This window comes from Ovis aries, chromosome 1 (genome assembly GCF_016772045.2).
Source record: "Ovis aries strain OAR_USU_Benz2616 breed Rambouillet chromosome 1, ARS-UI_Ramb_v3.0, whole genome shotgun sequence".
Lineage (NCBI taxonomy): Eukaryota > Metazoa > Chordata > Mammalia > Artiodactyla > Bovidae > Ovis > Ovis aries.
The window spans coordinates 112,596,343-112,612,024 of NC_056054.1; the positions used below are offsets into that span (position 1 = coordinate 112,596,343).

The following is a 15,682-nucleotide window of genomic DNA, read 5'->3' on the forward strand; positions in this document are numbered from 1 at the left end:
AAGCGACTTAGCAGCAGCAGCATATAAAGAGTTTTCAAAGAAGGTATATGTGTGTATATGTATAAGTGCATAGACTATATCTGGAAGGATATACAGAGAGCTAGTTGGAGAGGAGAGCCCTGGGGATGAGGACTAAGTAGCCAAGGAATGGGATTAGAGGGACACTCACATTCACATTACATTACAGACTTACACTGCACTCTATAGCATTTTCTATCTTTTGAATTTTGAGCAGGTGCCTGTATTTGTAAGTATTTTGAAGCTACGTCTGTGTATAATTTTGTTTTGTGATTTTATGCTTATTTTATAAATCTTTCTATATAGCATATTGCATATAATTAAGTCCTGCTAGGCGCTTTCTTCCGTCTTCTCTTATAAACAATGATCTGGATATTTGCTGTCCTTTAATATACTACTTTATTCCCTCATGACTTGCTGACTTACAGATGCTCCTCTTTCTGCCTAGAATGCCCCATTTGCCCTGCTCTCTCCTCTGCACAGTCAATATGCTCACCCTAAGGGGTCCAGTTCAGGTGCTATCAGCCTTCCTGATTCTCTCAGGTGTATGTGCTTGGACTACACTGTGAACATGTCCAGAACAGAGATTTATTTTATGGTAATTGACTACTTATTAATTTCTCCTCCCCAAAGAATATGTATTTTCATCTTTATTAACCAAATCCTCTGACACCCCAACCCTTGCCAAGATCTTCCTTTGAACTCAAAGTCCATAGTTCTGTAATCTCTAGGGGTGATATTAACACCTCAGAGAGTCCTGTGCACACTTCAGCCCATTCCAGGGAGGCGGCTGGTTGTCCCATTTATGTTTCTGCAGCTCTACTGTTTGTTTCTGCAGTCTCTCTTTGTGTTTTGATAACTGTCTGCCCTTTAAGGGCAATGAATAGCCCTCGAATACCAACTCTGACCTCTCAGATCACTGCTACTAATTTCACGTTGGCCCAGAAATGGTAGAAAGATGGGTATGGATGTGATCTCTAGAGCCAGACTGTGCTTGGGACTGAATGCCAATTCTACCATTTAGTGGCTGTGTGATATAGGGCTTTCTTTTATTGAGCCCAACTTCAGTTGGGTTCTTCAGTTTTTTCAAATGTAAATGAAGCTAATGAAGTAACTATATTAAGATTGTTGCCAGAATTAAAGGATCTAATTTTTTTTTTAACATTTAGGACACTGCCTAGCACATTATAAGCATTGTATAATTTTTTTTTAATCATTCTCTCCACCAAGTTCTCTCAGTGTTATAAGAATTCTTTGCTGAAGTCTCCAGAATAATTAAAGGCAATAACAAAAGGGAAAAAGTTTTCCGAACTGGTTACCCATCTATACTGATCCTCTATAGGGTGGTTCCCTCTCCTCACCATTCTGAGTTATATTCTCTGAGAATATTACAGTCCAGACTAACCCCTTTAAAATAAGAATGAGGAAAAACTTAAATTCCTCCCCTAGTCCAAAGTTTATTTCCCTAATACAGTATTTCTCGTTTCATCCCAAGGCCTACCTTTCTCCACGATGACTGACCATGGGATTTTCAACTACTTTCAGGGGCACCCTCATGTACCCAACAGTACTATCCCATCAAAACCATGGTCTGATGTCAGTACACTTCCCAGAATTGAAATTTCCAGTCATTTCTGTCCAATTCCTTTTTATAGCTGTTTTAGGAAAATTTCCTTCAGGGCAAGTACTCTGCCTGCCTTATGCACTACTGTATTTCCAATGCCTGAATGTAGTAAGAACTCCATAAATGCACGAATTGTGCATGAATGAGCTCTTCCTTTGGAAAAAAGATGAAGCTCAGGCCTACACACTCTTTTTTCAGTCTTCTCAATCTTACCTTCTGATCTCTTGTAAGAAATACTTTAACTAAAATAAGCTAAATTGAAAATTTTAAATGAAACATTTCTCTAAAATAAATATACTTTACAGAAATACAACTATGCTTACAATAGAGACAGCTTTTTATCATGCATTATGAGCTCTGCTTTACAAAGTGGTCTAATAAAGTGAGTTGTCATTTTTTTAAAATAAGATACAGATTTAGGGAGACAGCTTTCCTGATGCTTACCTAACTCATCAAGAAATTCTTTTATTTTAAAAATACTGGTTGAGCACTTAGCTTGTGCCAGGCACCACACTATTATTGTATAAACAAGATTGATACACAGTCTTTACTGTGAGTTTCCAGTCTTTCACAACAATTAAACAATAAAGTGTGATAAATCATTACCATAGGGGAAGTATTCTAAGGCTAGAGGTCTCTGACTGCACTTGAACAAGAACATTTCTGCATTGATCATTTTTGTATTTTGAGATTCCAAGTGAGAGTTTGCTTGTTAAACTAGCTCTAGTATTACAAAAAGTTTGAAAATCACTGCCATATAGTTAACGTGAATTTCATCCTGAAAGTCTATTATGTGAATGCATGAAGAGACACGACACTCATGCCACAGCTAGACAGTCTATGTAATACAACGAAAGATCGCGTGTGATGCAACAAAGATCCCACGTGCCATGCTAAGATCTGACACAACCAAATAAACATAAGTAAAATAAAAATGAAAAGCTCGCATATATAGTCAAAATCACCCTATAAACACTACTATCCTTTCATAGGTGAGGACATGCAGCTCACAGAGATAGAGTAACTCACCAAAGTCTGGCCCTCCCCTACTTTACTCAGGAATAATTGACAAATATATATTTTTAAAATCATGGCTTGATCTACATCTGCATGTATATGTCATATGCATTTGGCGAATACACATGCACGCACGAGCACATATACGAATGATTAGCAAAATCAATATCCATATCCATCACTTCACATAGTCAACACATGTGTGGTTAAGAATGCGTAAGATTGGACTTCCCTGCTGGTACAGTGGATGAGAATCTGCCTGAAATGCATGGGACATGGGTTCAGTTCCTGGTGTGGGAAGATTCCACGTGCCATGGAGCAGCTGAAGTCCATGTGCCACAACTACTGAGCTGACATACTGCAATTTCTGAAGCCCGTGCACCTAGAGCCTGTGCTCCACAGGAGATGCCACCAGTGAGAAGCCCATGCACCACAACAAAAAGTAGCTCCTGCTTACCCACACACTGCAACTAGAGAAAGCCCATCTGTGGTCACCGTGTGGTAGTGGTGGTGGTGGTGGTGGTGGTTTAGTCACTAAGTGGTATCCAACTCTTGTGACCCCGTGGACTGTAGCCACTAGGCTCTTCTATCCATGGGATTTCCCGAGCAAGAATACTGGAGTGGATTGCCATTTCCTTCTCCAGGGCATCTTCCTGACCCAGGGATTAAACCTGAGTCTCCTGCATTGAAGGTGGATTTACCGCTGAGCCAGCTGTACATTAAATCCTCAGAATGTATTCTTTTTATAACACTGTGCATCCAATTTGACCTACATTTCCCTATTTCTCCTCCTTCTCCAAATTCTTATGACAATCAAATTGCATGCCTCATTGCAAATCACTGCTCTCCACCAAACCACAAAGCCCACACTCAAAATGGAATAAATATTTATTTCTCCAGGAGAGAAAACTCTAGTGAGATACTACAAAGCTTTGCCTTAGCCTTATCCAATATCCAATATTTTAAAGAAAGAAACATATTGCATGCTAATAAAAGATAAAAACTACATCATCATCTCAGTGAATAAAGAAAAAGCATTCGGGGTGGGGGGGGGAACACTCCCATTCATGATAAAAACCTTCAGCACTAGGGAGAGAAGGGAACTTCCTTAACCTGATAAAGAGCACCCGTGAAAAGCCTATAGAGAATAGCATACTTAAAAAAGAAAGACAATGCTTTCCTCCCTGAAATCAGAACAAGACAAGGGTGTCTGTGCTCAGCATTGTACTGGAGGCTTCAGCCATAAGAAATTAAATTTGTAGATAAACTATAGAATTTCATGATTAATAGGATTGGATCCAAAATTACAGCTAAAAGTTGCAATGATTAACGCTGCAAACAAGACATGTAAGTTAAGGCCAAAAATAATGTGCTTCTGTTTAAAAACCAACTGGAAGATACAAAATTCTGAAAAAGGACTACTGGGTACCTACTGTGTGCCATGCACTGGAGATAAGAGACTTGATTCCCTCCTAGATTTGTTAATTCCAGACCCCAAAATGACTAGGCTAGACGAAGGCAAGTTTTCTAGCGGCCTTTCAACAACTTTGGCATTTATTAAGAATTCTCTAATTCAATTGTGTTAACTCTTTCGGGCTGAGACTGTATATACTTTGATTCTCCATGGTTTCCAGTAACTTTCAAGAGTTTAATACCTTCCTAATGGATGACTTTAAATGCTTTTGAACTGCGGTGTTGGAGAAGACTCTTGGGAATAACTTGTTCTGCAAAGAGATCAAATTAGTCCATCCTAAAGGAAATCAGTCCTGAATATTCATTGGAAGGACTGATGCTGAAGCTGAAACTCCAATACTTTGGCCACCTGCTGCGAAAAACTGACTCATTTGAAAAGACCGATGCTGGGAATGATCGAAAGCGGGAGGAGAAGGGGACAACAGAGGATGAGATGGTTGGATGGCATCACCAACTTAATGGACATGAGTTTGAGTAAGCTCCAGGAGTTGGTGATAGACAGGGAGGCCTGGCATGCTCCAGTCCATGGGGTCGCAAAGAGTCGGACACGACTGAGCGACTGAACTGAACTGAACTGAACTGAATGGAAGACTACAGCAGTGGCTCCTTGCTACCTCAGCCTAACAACAAGGAAGTTAAGGAAGTTTAATCAAAGCTGAAACAGGTGACTCGCGCATTTTAGGATGACAGGAACCAGAAGAGCGCCTACAATTGCCTGAAATTCTAACAATTCTTCAAGTGTCCAGAAGGGTTTTCTGAGATTACGTCTCTGAGCATGAGCGGAAGTCACCCTTTGAGCAATCTACTGTTAAATGATAGGTGCCATATCCAGGACATAGTCATCCGTTTCCATTCTTTTCTCCTCGTTGCACCCACAAGCAAGTGATCCGGTGACAAATTTGTCTTCGTTACTAGAAAATAAAGATCGTAGTTAGCGAAGTTTTAAGGCAGCCAACTCCCCATCTTCCCATAGTAAAGATGGAGGCGCCCTGAATGTAAACTACAGGTAATACCACTTCCGTGTTTCTCTTGTGCCCTGGTCTAAGATGGCGGACGAGGCCACCCGGCGAGTCGTGTCTGAGATCCCGGTGCTGAAGACCAACGCTGGACCTCGAGATCGGGAGTTGTGGGTGCAGAGACTCAAGGAGGAATATCAGTCTCTTATACGGGTCAGTTGTGCTTCTACTGTCAACCGCGTCGTAAAAGGTTTGCGGGTAATCAGGTGTCCATCGGAACAGGCTCCGTATGGAATCTACTTCCGGTTTTAAAGTGTAACTTACAAATTCAAAGATACTGGATGACTTCGGGGCTGGGGGACTTAAGGAGCCGCGGTGGGGAGGAGGCAGAAGAGACTCAAGTTAGGAACTACAGTGGGGCCAGATTTTCTTCCTGAAAGCAGCAGTAATTTTAGGGATACGCGGCCCAGGAAAATGACGTGTCCTTCTGGCCCCAGGTGATTGCACTCCTGGATGTAGGGGAGGTGGTCTTAAGGATTTCTTAGAGCCCTAAGTCCGGGCCTGAGTCCCTCCGCTCTTTCACTTGTCCTAAGGTAGGAATACATGTTAGATCGAAAAATTAAAGTAGGTATTAGTTGCAGAGAGATGAGGAGCTCAGCTCAGTTAGGAATGAACCGTTTTTTCAGCTAATCTCCGTTCTGTGGAAAGAATTTGACTTCTTGCGGTGGTCTCTGTTCCAAAGGTTTCCTGATGCATGTATTCACTAAAAAATAAATTTAAAAAATAATGTACATCTAGTACCTAGGAGGGGCATCCAAAGCCGAATAAAGTGGAGCCTACCGATGGACAGAAACATATTATTATAATACATAAGGTGGAGAAAGAAGGAGAAGGAATCTGAGAAATTGCTAGGATGTTTTGAAGCAGGAGGTGAGATACCTAAATCTAGCCTGGGTCTGGTCAGGGAAGGCTTTCTAGAAGAGGCAATGCTTGAGCTGAGACTGAAAGGGTAAACATAAGTTAGCCTTATAAAAAACGAGCATAAGAGAAGAACATTCAAGGCAAAAGGAACAGCATGAGCAAAGTTATGGAAGCTAGAAATACATGACCTATATGAAGAAACACAAGTAGTTCAGAGTTGTTAGAGCATCAGGGTGTGTCAGGGAGTGGTAGATATGACTTAATAAATAGATTGGAACTCTTGAATTCTATCTTGGAGGCATTGGGGTAGATACCTTTAAAGGATGTTAACCAGAGGATGTTAACATGATGAGATTTGGCTTTAGATCAATCACTGGCAGGAGAGAGGAAAACAGAATTGGCAGGGCTAAGGCTGAAGTTTGGAGGCTGTCATTCCAGGCAAAAGAAAAGTGATGATATAAATTCAGCAGTTATGGTAAAGAGAGGCAGACTTGAAGAATATTCAGAAGGTAAAATCAGCAGAATATCATAAAAGATTGGTTTGTAAAGGAGAAGGAGGCTTAAAGATGATTTCCAGGTTTTTAGCGTGGGTGACTGCACGCTAATACTGCCAATGGAGATTGGTGCGGTGGAGAAACAAGTCTGAAGGACTAGGGGGAAACTCACACTGCCAAGTTTGAATTGTACCTGTGGAATGAAGGTAGAAGTTTCAAAATACATTTGGATATAGACTTTGAAGCTCTGAGAAAAGCTCTAGTTTAAAGGTAAAGATTTAGAAGTTATCAGCATATGAGTGCTAGTCAAAATCAGGACAAAATGAAGTCTTGGGAAGGAATATGCCATAAAATGAGTTGTCGCTGACATTGTCGGAAGTGAGAAGAAAAGCCAGGCAACATCATAAAGTGTTTTGTGCCTGTTAAATTGAGTAGAACCCAAGCATTCTATTCTCTGTTCTGCGCAAGTCCCCTACTTACCAATATGGCTTTGACTTCAACTTATGTCAGAAAAGTTGGGTAAACAGAGTAAGTAATCACACTTCTTTTGAGGGAAGACGTACTCCCCTTGGCCCCAATTCCCCCCTCAAAGACCTCATTCTCTGCTTTTAGTATGTGGAGAACAACAAGAATGCGGACAATGACTGGTTCCGACTGGAGTCCAACAAGGAAGGGACTCGGTAGGCAGACCCTCTTGGGAGGTGTGGTGGTGGGGATCTTATATAGCTTAAGCATTCCGGTGTCCCAGAACCCACTCTCAGGCCTTTCCTGCCCCCTTCTAGTCTTCAATCCCACAACTCCAGAGTCCCCAGTTCCCAACTTATGAGTCTCCCAGGCTGGTCACCTAAGCCAAAAAGATGTCATATGAGTGTTAGAAGAATGGGAAAATTGGACTGAGGCTTGGTTTCTGTTATAGGTGGTTTGGAAAATGCTGGTACATCCATGACCTCCTCAAATATGAGTTTGACATCGAGTTTGACGTGAGTATGATGGAGTGGTAGTTAATGGAGGTTAGTAGAGGACGAGGGATTAGGTGATTCTTAACAAGCTAACCTTTCTTGGAGGGACCAAAGAAAACTTTTTAAATGGGAGGGAAAATCTTAATAAGGTTTGAAACAAGCATGGGTTTTAATTACTTATCTCCATGTCCAGAACCCTGCTGTGTAACTGCTGCTTGGGGGAGTTTGCAGAACCTTTCATTTCAACCAAGAAATGTGTATATCTGATTAGATTAGTTCCTTTCTATTCTGCTTCTGTCATATTAAAGCCTTGTAATTCTTCCAGATTCCTATCACATATCCCGCTACTGCTCCAGAAATTGCAGTACCTGAACTAGATGGAAAAACAGCAAAGATGTACAGGTAGGACTGAACAGGAGATGGGAAAAGGTCAAAGAAGGCCTTGGTGAAGAGCTTGCCAAGATAGAAATTTTCTCATAGTCTGCAGGCCTAGAGAAATTCCACATCTCCCTCTGCCAAGCCTGGGCAAAGCACTTAGATGACCTTGTTCTCAGTTCTGATCCCCAGCAGTCTTCCTGTGCTCTCAAGAATCTGCTTTGCTTTGTGGAGTACCTTGCATGTCAACACCTTCTGATCTTGTTCCTCTCATAGGGGTGGCAAAATATGTCTGACTGATCACTTTAAGCCTTTGTGGGCCAGGAATGTGCCTAAGTTTGGACTAGCTCATCTCATGGCTCTGGGGGTAAGTTTGGAGTATTTGGTATATAAGAGGGGAAGGGGTTTGGTCCTGAGCGATATAAGAAAAGTGAGAGTAAACATGGAATAATAGTGTTTTGCTTTGGGTATGTTCTCCTAGACTATCTCTAGGAAGGAGCTTCTGGTGGAATACAAGGCATTGACTGGCTGGTAGTAATCTCACAGGGTCTCCCTTGTATTGCAGCTGGGTCCATGGCTGGCAGTGGAAATCCCCGATCTGATTCAGAAGGGAGTGATTCAGCATAAAGAGAAATGCAGCCAATGAAGGATCAAGCCACTGAGGCAGGACAGAGGGACCTTTGATAGGCTGCGGTTCCTGTTTTCCTGTGCATCATTCTTCTTACTCATCTAACTGCTTCCCCTGACACCCTTTCACCCATAATTGTTACTAAGTAGCTGCAGCAGACACTGCTGGAAAAAACAACATTGCTACTGGATTTCTGAAGTTGGGCTACAGAGGAAGAGGAAAAACTAGAGCCTTGAAAAACCAAGAGGCAATTTCTATCCCTTCCCTAGGTGGAGCACTGCGAGGTCTAGAGGGATAGGGGGTGACCAAAAGTGGATACATAGTCTTTCTGGTTTCTGGAGATAACTCATCAATAAAAGCTGCTTTCTTTGGTGGCTTGTGGCTCTCATTGGTGGCTGTAATAGTGGGTGAGTAGCCTACGGGTCAGCAGGCTACCACCCAAGGCACATGTACGACCATCCTAGTTCAGGGGGGAGGGGGAAATGGAGGAAGCTCTGATCTGGACCAGAATGAAAGGAAATCCTGACTGCTGTCCCTGCTGCTGAAATCTGCTCATGTGCTTGAGCAGGGAGCCTCCTGCTTCGGCCTGCAAGATGACTGAGGACTGGTTTTGCAGGGCCAGTATTCCCTGCCCTCCGAGGAGCTTCCAATCCCTATGTGGATACTTCTCTTCTGTGGACTGGACCCTGCATTCGCATCCCTGCTCCCTGGGAAGGTCTGTGCTGCAAGCCGGGGGGGCCATACAACGATTGTCAGGTTTATATCCTCTAGGGCCACGAGATGGGGCGATGGGACTCTGTACTTTAGGGACTTGCTTTGGAGTGATGGTTTAAAGAAAAATTTTGGCAGAGCTGGGAACTGGCGGTCCTAAAGTTGGCTGTGTTTCCATGGTGTCAGCGGCGGAGCCAAGAGGGCGGGTTCACGCAAGCGCCGAAGATGCAGGTGGGTGGATTCTGAGTGTGGGTGCGCAGGCGCTCTGAGAGACGGTGAAGCCGGTGGCCGGTGGCCGGGCGGGACCAACAAAGATGGCGGCGGCCCCTGCGGCGGGAGAGAGCTGGGCAATAGCTGCGGCTAAAGCTGCAGCCGGGCCCGCGGGGGCGCTGCGCGAGGGTAGTAGGGGGTGGCCCTGAGCTGAGACCTGACCCCAGTTGGCCTCCCCCTCCGCCTCACTCGGGGACAGGTACGGTCCGGGGCGTATGGCGTGGGGGGTTCCGAGGGAAGACTGCTCCAGACTCGAGAGATCGCCCTCCACAAAGGCAAAGACGCTGGGGACCTGGCAGGCCTGAGAGAACTGGGCTGGAGGGACCAGCATCCTTGGATCGTGGAGAATATGCCTCGGGACCCCGTAGCCAATCAGCAGCCTCGGCCTTTCTGCCCTCGAGGGGGGCGGACCCGGTTGAAACCTGCTGTGGTGGGCGAGGTGCAGAGCTTGAGGGTCAGGGAATTAGTTGTTCGTCCTCCCTGCTCGCCACTGCCCCTAAGCCCCGACATCACTTTGGAGCTCAGAGGCGGGGGGGAGGGAGTGATTCGCAAGTCACCCTTTTAACCTGCTTCATTTGCAGCCCGGAGGGGCAGAGGTTTGAGAATGGAATGCTATCTTTGGGGCTGTTATACTTGCATCCACACCCCTATTTGACCAGAGGTTCTAAATGACCCAGAGCACATCCCACTTGACTAGGTTCATGGGGGACCTTCATGAACATTTAGATTATAAAGACAGACGATAGTAACTGTCTTTTCATTGGCTCTCCAGTAAAGCTGTGTTCTGCAGGAAGAGGGTAAGGAATGTAGAGTCAAAGCTCTGGACTGCTATCATTCATTCATTCATTCATTTACTCAATGGTTACTAAGTGTTTACTTTGTGCCAAACACTATGTTAGCTATTGGGGATACAATGACTGATATGATAGATACGGTTCCTGCCCTCCATGCATATAGCCAGGTATGGTAGCCTAGGTTCCCACCTCCCTCCATGTTCAAATGTTGACCCTGTCTTCTTCTCTCAGGTCCAGCCTGTGGCGTCCACAATGCCCCAGGCTTCTGAGCACCGCCTGGGACGGACCCGAGAGCCACCTCTTAATATCCAGCCCCGAGTGGGATCCAAGCTACCATTTGCTCCCCGGGCCCGGAGCAAGGAACGCCGAAACCCAGGCCCTGGGCCAAATCCCATGTTACGACCTCTGCCTCCTAGGCCAGGTCCCCCTGAGGAACGGCTCAAGAAACTGGAGCTGGGACGGGGACGGACCTCAGGCCCTCGTCCCAGCGGCCCACTTCGGGCAGATCATGGAGTTCCCCTGCCTGGCTCACCACCCCCAACTGTGGCTCTGCCTCTCCCATCCAGGACCAACCTAGCCCGTTCCAAGTCTGTGAGCAGTGGGGACTTGCGTCCAATGGGGATTGCCTTGGGAGGGCACCGTGGCACTGGAGAGCTGGGGGCTGCACTGAGCCGCTTGGCTCTCCGGCCTGAGCCACCCCCTTTGAGACGTAGCACCTCTCTCCGTCGCCTTGGGGGCTTTCCTGGGCCACCCACTTTGTTCAGCATACGGACAGAGCCCCCTACTCCCCATGGCTCCTTCCACGTGATATCTGCCCGGCCCTCTGAACCTTTCTACTCCGATGACAAGATGGTGAGGATTCGCCGGCACACGTGGCCTTCCATGCCCACACGTTCCTCCATGCCTCCAGCTTTCTTGCCATCATACGGCTTTCCTTTCTCCTTTTCCCTCAAAATTCCTTTTTCACTCCTTCATTTTAGTAGTGTGGACTCTCTTCTCCCTTAAGTACCCTTGAGCCTCATAGACCCTTTTTGGGCCTGTCTGTGACTCCCCAGCATGGTTTGCCATTTCATTCTCCAAGGAATTAACTCAACCATTTGGAATTATTTGGGTCCCCAGGCCCTTAATTTCCCTTACTGTGCCTTCTCTCCTAGGATGCTTGCCTAGGTTTAATTAATCTCTGGAGCCAAGGAGGGGCGGGCTCAGAACATCTGAGCTAATGTGGTTGCCCATTTCCTGAGCTAAGTGAGCTAGGCTGATTGCAGTTGGAGCCATCAGGAGAGGGTGTAGAAAGGGGCCACGGGTGCAGGAGGGGGCCTTGCGGGTAGCAAGGTGGGGGTGGGGAGCAGCTGGGCAACCATGCCAGTGCTTGGGGAGTTGCCCCAGGAGTTGCATCGCCGGCTAGCTGGGCAGAGGAGTAAGTGGGGAACAGATGGGACAGCCATGGCTGAGACCGTGGTACACTCAGCTGTGATGGGCTTACTGCTCATGGCCAGTGAGGTAGGGAGACCCTGATACTCAGGGAGAAAGTGTAGAGTTTGGGGGTGAACGATGGGATGGGGAAGGCAGTGGGCAGCATGCTGTGGGAAGGTTCAAGTGCCAGTTAAGGGTATACAGGAACCTGTTGACTGTACTGTACTGACCTTCCAGGCTCATCACACACTGCTTCTGGGCTCTGGTCACGTTGGCCTCCGAAATCTGGGGAACACGGTGAGAGCCGTTCTTGCATCCTTCCTAACAGGAATGTGGACTGGTGCTGGGGACAGGCATGGGGAGGGAAACTTAGAGAAGCACAGCACTGAAGTTCTCCTAAGGCTTCTTGGTTCTCTCCTGCTCCCCAGTGCTTCCTAAATGCTGTGCTACAGTGTTTGAGTAGCACCCGGCCTCTTCGGGACTTCTGTCTGCGAAGGGACTTCCGTCAAGAGGTGCCTGGAGGGGGCCGAGCCCAGGAGCTCACTGAAGGTAGGGCAACAACTCCTGCTCCCCCCTTTCAGGTGCTCTTTTCCCTAACCCCATGTAGGTTCATCTGCCAGTGGCAGTGAACCCGAGCCTGAAAGCTGGCAGTTGTATCTGTTTTTCCCTGTGTCTGATTTCCTAGAGGTGGTTTTCCACCCTCTCAGCCGCCTCTTGCTTCCCTCTTGTAGTCATTAACTTTAGTTTCCCTTCCCCACTCCCATCCTAACAGCCTTTGCAGATGTGATTGGTGCCCTGTGGCACCCTGATTCCTGTGAAGCTGTGAATCCTACTCGATTCCGAGCTGTCTTCCAGAAATACGTCCCCTCCTTCTCTGGATACAGGTGGGAGAGCTGGAGGGTATGGGATTTCTCTCTGGCCTTGTCTGGGGGTAGGGAGCCCTGGCAGCCTCATTCTGAGCCTTGAGATGCTCTTCATCCAGGAAGTGGGGACAGATGTCTGGGCAGAGATTAGTGACTGTGGACTAGGGAGGAGTCAGTTGCACATGCTTTTTGTCTGGCTGCAGCCAGCAGGATGCCCAAGAGTTTCTGAAGCTCCTCATGGAGCGGCTACACCTCGAAATCAACCGCCGAGGCCGCCGGGCTCCACCAATCCTGGCCAGTAGTCCTGCTCCACCCCCACCCCGCCTCGGAGGGGCTCTGCTAGAAGAACCTGAGTTAAGGTAAGGTTGCTCCCCCTCCCGCTTCTCCCCAGTAGTTTATCAGCAGCATTCATCCTTCATAGAAGTGAGTTAGTCACGGTTGAGGCTGTAGGGTCCAAGGAAATATATAGTTCAGAAAATGGTTGGTGAAGCAGTGCAGAAGCAGAAGAAGGAAGGAGGAGGCTGAGGGGCGCAGATGGAAGCAGAAGACAGTGCCGTGGCTGTCACCATATTGACGGAGGAGGGGATAATTAATTTATAAGGTACAAAAGGGGTTTGGAGCCAGGTGGAAGCAGACGGCATGTTCTTCCCCTGTCTACATTCCTTTGTTTTCCTCTCACCAGAGAGTCCTCTGAAGGAGGGCTCCTTTGACTCTTGAAATTCAGAGAAGGAGCTGGGGCACAGAGGGGGTAGAGTATGGGGTGGGGTGGGGTACAGGGCTTTGTGGATCATTTCAGTGGTGTTAGGGGTGCCCAGCGTTCCTGCTGTCTCATGGATGCTTCCCACTTTCCTTGCTCTGTTGTAGCGATGACGATCGAGCCAACCTAATGTGGAAGCGTTACCTGGAAAGAGAGGACAGCAAGATCGTGGGTATGGAGTAAGGCAGTGATGGGGGGAGTCTGTGTGTGGGGGCGGGGGAAGATCGTGGGTATGGAGTAAGGCAGTGATGGAGGGAGTGTGTGTGTGAGACGGGGGAAGATCGTGGGTATGGAGTAAGACAGTGATGGGGGAAAGTGTCTGGGGGTGGGGGCGGTGCAGGCTTGGCAGAAAAAATCAATACTATCGAGGGGTATGGGAACAGGATTGGGTGGAAAAGCTGTTAGGGGTTTGTGAGGAGTGGTGGTGGTGGGAAAAGAAAGGTCAAGTAAGGGGGTGGAATTCCAAGAAAGCACCTTAGACATCCCGTAGTGACTGTTTCTCCTGCCCTTTTGCTTCTATCTAGACCTGTTTGTGGGCCAGTTGAAAAGTTGTCTCAAGTGCCAGGCCTGTGGGTATCGCTCCACAACCTTCGAGGTTTTTTGTGACCTGTCCCTGCCCATCCCCAAGGTGGGATTCCAGAAGATTCCAGGGGTGGATGGGACATGAGTTCTGTGATGCAGTCCTCCCACCCCTAGTGTGGGAGGGATCCCTGTGGGTCTCTGGAGCAGAAATGAAGCTTGGATTACTTGAGAAGAGTTGGAAAAGTAAATTCATACCATGCTGACCCTTCACTCCCCTTTCCCCTCAGAAAGGATTTGCTGGGGGCAAGGTGTCTCTGCGAGATTGTTTCAACCTTTTCACCAAGGAAGAAGAGCTAGAATCGGAGAATGCCCCAGTATGTGGGGGTTCACAAGGGATATAGTAAGGGTGGGAAACCTGGGGGGGGAGCTCCGTATGTGTAAAAGGGGTTGCATGGTGCCTGAGTATGAAGAATGACACGTGTCAGGGTTTGTAAAGGAGTTTCAGGAATGTCCTGGTGCTTCCAGGGCAAAGGGCAGCGGCCCAGAGGATGCAGCAATGTATACAGAGCACAGTGAATTTGTGAGTCAGGATGCCAGAAAAGGCAGCTGAGGTGAGGAACACGTTAACCTTATAACATTATTTGACATTTGTTTAGGTTTGTGACCGATGTCGGCAGAAAACACGAAGTACCAAAAAGTTGACAGTACAGAGATTCCCCCGCATTCTCGTGCTCCGTATCCTAACCTTCAGATTATTTCTCCCATTCATTCTTTTTCCACATTTTCCCTGTTTACAGAAGCTGGACATTTGGGAATTCAGTTTGCCTTAGGAAAAACCAGCCACTCCACCTTTCCCTATCATGCTCCCCAGATCTGTTCAGGGAGGGGTGGTGGACAACATTCAGTTCCTCAGTCCCTCTCAGAGGCCCTCTGCCTCCCAAATTCTCCTTAACCAGAGCTTAGATCTTAATCGATTTTCTGCCTCCCGAGGCTCCATCAAGAAGAGTTCAGTAGGTGTAGACTTCCCGCTGCAGCGACTGAGCCTAGGGGACTTCGCCAGTGACAAAGCCGGTGAGTCTGGCAGGAAAGGTCCTGAGGAGCTCCATGCAGGGGAGGGAAGGGTGGGAGCGGAGCACAGCTCTGACTATAGGATTTGGTCGTCTGTAACCCTGAAGGAAGCCCCGTGTATCAGCTGTACGCCCTTTGCAACCACTCGGGCAGCGTCCACTACGGCCACTACACAGCCCTGTGCCGGTGCCAGACTGGCTGGCACGTCTACAATGACTCTCGGTGAGAAGAGCCTGCTACTCCCCTCCGGCCCTATCCCCACAGCAGCCCTGACATCTTTCCCAAATCCGAAGCCCCAGGAGAGCACGGTGCCGGGCGGTGGGGGCGGGGTTGGTATCCTGATCACTACCAGGATGCTGTGAGGTTGATCTTGCGGGGAAGTAGAATACCCAGAGATGATCACACCTCTTTCCCCATGTCCTTTCTTCCTAGTGTTTCCCCTGTCAGTGAAAACCAGGTGGCATCCAGTGAGGGCTACGTGCTGTTCTACCAACTGATGCAGGAGCCACCCCGGTGCCTGTGACATCCCTTTTAAGCCCTGGCACCTGTGAAACCCTTTCAACACCCTTAAGCCCCCAGGCTCCCCATTTACCTCAGAGACGTCTATTTTTGTGTCTTTTTAATCGGGGAGGGGGGAGGGGGTGGTTGTACCTCCCATTATTTTTTTTATTAAAAAATCCCCTTTCACCTGGAGGCTCCCTTGTCTCCCAGTCCCATGTACAGAGCTCCACAGGCCCCTGCCCGTGTACAGCCCCCAGACCCTCTACAGTCTCACTTTTTTTGTGAATAAATTTATTAAAAAAAAAAAAAAAGACCTTA

The 15,682-nt window shown here is 47.3% G+C and overlaps 2 protein-coding genes across 7 annotated transcripts; both read left to right on the top strand.

The window, feature by feature from the left end:
* The first annotated feature begins 5,163 nt into the window (after positions 1-5,163).
* On the top strand, positions 5,164-8,839 carry UFC1 (ubiquitin-fold modifier conjugating enzyme 1). Of its 2 annotated transcripts, XM_012184828.4 has the most exons (6): positions 5,164-5,301; positions 7,116-7,183; positions 7,420-7,483; positions 7,788-7,864; positions 8,114-8,204; positions 8,403-8,839. In XM_012184828.4, the coding sequence occupies exons 1-6, from the start codon at positions 5,179-5,181 to the stop codon at positions 8,481-8,483; spliced, it is 504 nt and encodes a 167-aa protein (XP_012040218.1). In that variant the 5' UTR covers positions 5,164-5,178; the 3' UTR covers positions 8,484-8,839. The 2 variants fall into 2 exon arrangements, with proteins under 2 accessions (XP_012040218.1, XP_060271402.1); XM_060415419.1 differs by having other exon boundaries at positions 8,114-8,839.
* Positions 8,840-8,964: 125 nt separating this feature from the next.
* Positions 8,965-15,675, top strand: USP21 (ubiquitin specific peptidase 21). 5 transcript variants are annotated; one of them, XM_042256819.2, is made up of 13 exons: positions 8,965-9,407; positions 10,472-11,092; positions 11,891-11,950; positions 12,082-12,202; positions 12,426-12,537; positions 12,720-12,875; positions 13,381-13,445; positions 13,798-13,901; positions 14,083-14,169; positions 14,452-14,530; positions 14,759-14,866; positions 14,971-15,085; positions 15,296-15,675. In XM_042256819.2, exons 1-13 carry the CDS (start codon positions 9,402-9,404, stop codon positions 15,384-15,386), a joined length of 1,725 nt encoding a protein of 574 aa, XP_042112753.1. In that variant the 5' UTR covers positions 8,965-9,401; the 3' UTR covers positions 15,387-15,675. The 5 variants fall into 5 exon arrangements, with proteins under 5 accessions (XP_042112753.1, XP_027833156.2, XP_042112750.1 ...); XM_027977355.2 differs by having other exon boundaries at positions 9,315-9,407; positions 10,472-10,831; XM_042256816.1 differs by lacking the exon at positions 14,083-14,169 and having other exon boundaries at positions 9,315-9,407.
* The last annotated feature ends 7 nt before the right edge of the window (positions 15,676-15,682 follow it).